Source organism: Dioscorea cayenensis, chromosome 11 (assembly GCF_009730915.1).
Source record: "Dioscorea cayenensis subsp. rotundata cultivar TDr96_F1 chromosome 11, TDr96_F1_v2_PseudoChromosome.rev07_lg8_w22 25.fasta, whole genome shotgun sequence".
NCBI lineage: Eukaryota > Viridiplantae > Streptophyta > Magnoliopsida > Dioscoreales > Dioscoreaceae > Dioscorea > Dioscorea cayenensis.
In genome coordinates, this window is record NC_052481.1 from 10,937,991 (window position 1) to 10,942,060 (window position 4,070).

Consider the following 4,070-nt stretch of genomic DNA (forward strand, 5'->3'; position numbering starts at 1 on the left):
AAAATGAGAGATTGCTGGTTTGACAGAGAAAAACACAAACATATAAGAGGAAAATGAACAATTTTATAAATACTCTCTTTCAAAAAAAAATAATAATAATAAATAGTGCCTTGTTGCTTATGTGCAGGAGTGGAGCAGGTTGTTGTTTATTAATTTTTTTATGTTTTGGGGCTACAAATCAGATTCGACGGTGAGAATTGATTTTGGAATTTGGTCCAACGGTTGTGAACTATTTTTATAGTCACCTATTGGATCTGGAAGATAATATCATGGAGCATCTAACTATTTGATGGTGCAGCATGATGAGGCACTGGAACGGAATTAATAATGGTCATGGAGTTGAAAGAGATGGCCATGATGAACGATTTATCTATTTATTTATTTATTTATTTATTATGTATTGATGTTTTAACCTAGGTAGTCAGAACCGGACCGGACCGGCCGGTCCAACCGGGTTGAACCGGACCCGGGCACTAGGCCGGTCCGGTTCAGCTCAGAAAACCGGGCAATGGAAAACCGGCCATGAACCGGGAGAACCGCCCGGTTCAACCGGGAACCGGATGAACCGGGCCGGTTCTCCCGGTTTTAAAACTTAATTAAAAAAAATTAAAAAAACTTAAATAAACTAGCCTAATATGATATTAGTAATATGAATATCTTATATTTATATCTAATTATCTATAGTATTATGAATTAATGATAATCTAATTAATAATTATCTTATGATTTAATGATTATTGATTAATGATTCTTATCAACTTATTGATTATTAATCAAGCCTTCAAGACTTGATGAGATTAATATTATTTAGTGTTTCATATCAATTTAGTTTAACTAAATGTTGTTAAATGTTGTGTTTTGAATATGGAATCAATACTTGTTTGTTTCATAGGTTGTGTATTTGATTTGAAAATTAATATAGAATGTGTATTTGATTTAAAAATTAATACAATATTTAATGTATTTTATTTTATATTTTTATTTATTAAATCCGGTTCGACCCGGTTCAACCCCGGTTGGACCTTTTGACCCTTGAACCTTGGCCTCCTCCGGTTCGAAGGTCCGGTCCGGTTCTGACTACCTAGGTTTTAACTCGTCACTCCCTATAAACTATAAAATCAATCAAAAATCAAATCCACACCTACTGGTTGGTTTGTTTTTGAACAAAGTCATAGATAAGTTATATATGTAAATTTCTTTCGCAAACCCTTATTTTAAAGTTATGAATGATTTGAATCTTTAACTTCCAATTCGAGGAGACAAACAAAAAAAACATAAAGTATCAATTTTTTAGTGTAGAATACTATTATAGAGATAGTACTAGTTCTCCTCTATTATGACAAAAATGTTATAGTACAATTTATTAATAAAACAAAAACTCAACTTGTTTGACAGAAAAAGTGGTAATTATATAAACATTAAATTCTTATACTAATCTAATTTTAATGAATTTAGAATTCCATTCAAGGATAATCTATGTACAAGAATACTTTCAAATTTGCTCTTGAATAATTGATGAAATGTTCCATTATCAAATTTTTAAAAGTTTTATTTGTTTATTTATCATATTTTATGATATATTTTATTATTTAAAAATTAATTTTATTTATTATTTTACTCAAGAATTCCAATTTTAAAATTTAAATTTATTTAATTAGAAAAATGATAATATTGTTATAATTAATCAAATGCTATATATGATTTATTCTGATTAGCATTGCACAAATTTTATTGTTTAATTTTGGGTAGTAGATTGAGGCTTTACTGATGGTTCTCTTCAATGTTGAACCATTTGTAATTTTTTTTTTTGAAAAGGTGGATAAATCACTTCACATTAAAAACAACAAAAGTACAACAGACCCCAACCACTAGGTGTGGTTAAGTACAACAAAAGAAAACAACAAAACGGGCAGGAGCCCAAGCGAACATACTAACTCAGAACCTAGATAGAGCCAGGAATGTGTGTCTCCTCAGAGGTCTGAGTCTCGCCAATCTCCTGAACACGAGGGTCGAGAAACTCCAGACTTCTTCTCACCGTGCTGATGTCATCCTCCATCTTCGTTCTAGGGCCCTCTGCGACATAAGAGCACAAAGATACAAGCATATGATCAATTTTCACAATGAGACAATGAGCAGGCGTAACATTGGCATTAAAAATACAATCACTCCTAGCTAGCCAAACAATCCAAATTAAAGCCTTCGCAACTAAGTCTCCAAAAGCCCTTCTGTCATGGTGCAAGCATGTCCTCCACCGGCCCCACAGGTCCTCGATGGAGTACGATAACCGGGGTAAGTGTAGAATTGCAGAAAAGTACTCCCATAAAAGTTTTGCAACGGGACAGTGAATGAACAAGTGGTCAGTCGATTCCGAGCTAGCGTGACACAAGACGCACGTGTCGGTAGGCAGCCTGTTACACCTCCTTCTAGCCAGATTCTCCAAAGTCAGGATTATGTTTTTCCACACCATCCAGTTGAAGAGGTTGATTTTTTTGGGGCATCCCCCACGCCAAAAGAACTGGGAAATTGGACACCGGAGACCCCCATCAATAAGGAAATTGTAGAAGGATTTAACCGAGAAAATACCATTCCCATTACATCTCCACCGAATATTATCCACAAGCCTGCTATCTGCCGTCTGCAATCTCACACGGATCTGATTAATCGATTCATTACCGATAAAAGGAAGCTCGTTCAACAAGTGGATAAGCTTGAGCACCGTATCGTTGGGCTATGGCTGGCCCTGAATGCCTCAGGCCACCAGTTTATAGGAGCACAACCCTCCAACCAACTATCTTTCCAGAAAAGGGTATCCTTGTTAGAGACCACATCTTGAGCTAAGCAGCTCCGAAGAGCCGGCAAGTAGTTCAAGACACCTTTCCAAAAGAAGGAAATCCTTCCAGCCTGATTAGGCCATAACTTCGACCGAGTAGATCCATAATTAAAAAGAATGACCTTTGCACCATCCCAATCAGGATCCATCATGTATTTCCACCACCATTTTCCCAAAAGCGCTTGGTTAAATTTAGCAAGATCCAGGATACCCCAGCCACCCTGATCCCTAGGTCGACAGAGAAGTTTCCAGCTTACCAGGCGGCAACCCGGATGATTAATATCAAGACCAGACCAAAGAAAGTCCCTTTTGATGCGGTCAATGTCATTGATGACCCAAACCGGTAAGCAAAAAATGGACATCCAGTACGTTGGGATAGCGGACATGACCGAATTCACAAGGGTAAGGCGACCACCTAAGGAGATGTGACGCAGCTTCCAGGACGATAGCCTACGTCTCACCTTGTGAATGATCCCATCCCAGTCTTGCCTACGGGGTCTACGACCCGAAATTGGGATGCCCAAGTAGGTGATAGGGAGCAGACCTCTATTACAATGGAGGGTCTCCGTCTTTACCCGAGCTGTGAGTTCACCTACTCTACTCGAGTATAGGCAAGTTTTAGCAAAATTAGTTTCAAGTCCCGTCATCCATTCGAAGAGATACAGAATCAGTTTAATAATCCTTAGGTCCTCAACACCCCCAGACGTTAAAACCAAAAGATCATCCGTGTAATACAGATTGCATTTGCTTCCAAAAATTCCCCAACGGAACCCCAACTAAGATCTTAGCATTAAGCGCATGGGTAAACATCGAACTAAGCACATCAGTCACCAGAACAAAGAGCAGGGGAGACAGAGGATCACCTTGTCTCAGCCTTCTCTTGTACCTAATGTACCCATTTGGGGATCTGTTAACAAGGATCGACGCTTTCGAAGTGCTCAAAATACATTTAATCCAACTAACCCATCTATCCCCAAAACCACGAGCGAGCAGTAGATCGAAAAGGAAATCCCAATCCACAAGGTCAAAAGTATTGGCGAAGTCCACTTTTAAAATAAACCCAGGGAGTTTACGTTTATGGAAACTAAAAATCAGTTCTTCGGCCGTGGCAATATTATCAAGAATACACCTTTCCTTCAAGAAAGCCGATTGATCCGTAGGAACCAAAGAATTCATATACGCACTAAGATGAGTCGCTAAAATTTTTGATAAAATTTTTTAGCGTGGAGTTAATCAAGCT

General features: G+C 37.9%; 1 protein-coding gene across 1 annotated transcript; it reads right to left on the minus strand.

Moving 5' to 3' along the window:
• Positions 1-1,942: 1,942 nt before the first annotated feature.
• LOC120271602 (uncharacterized mitochondrial protein AtMg00310-like) lies at positions 1,943-3,477 on the minus strand. Its single transcript, XM_039278282.1, has 2 exons — positions 2,790-3,477; positions 1,943-2,073 (listed from the first exon to the last, which is right to left on the minus strand). Exons 1-2 carry the CDS (start codon positions 3,475-3,477, stop codon positions 1,943-1,945), a joined length of 819 nt encoding a protein of 272 aa, XP_039134216.1.
• Between the last annotated feature and the right edge of the window lie 593 nt (positions 3,478-4,070).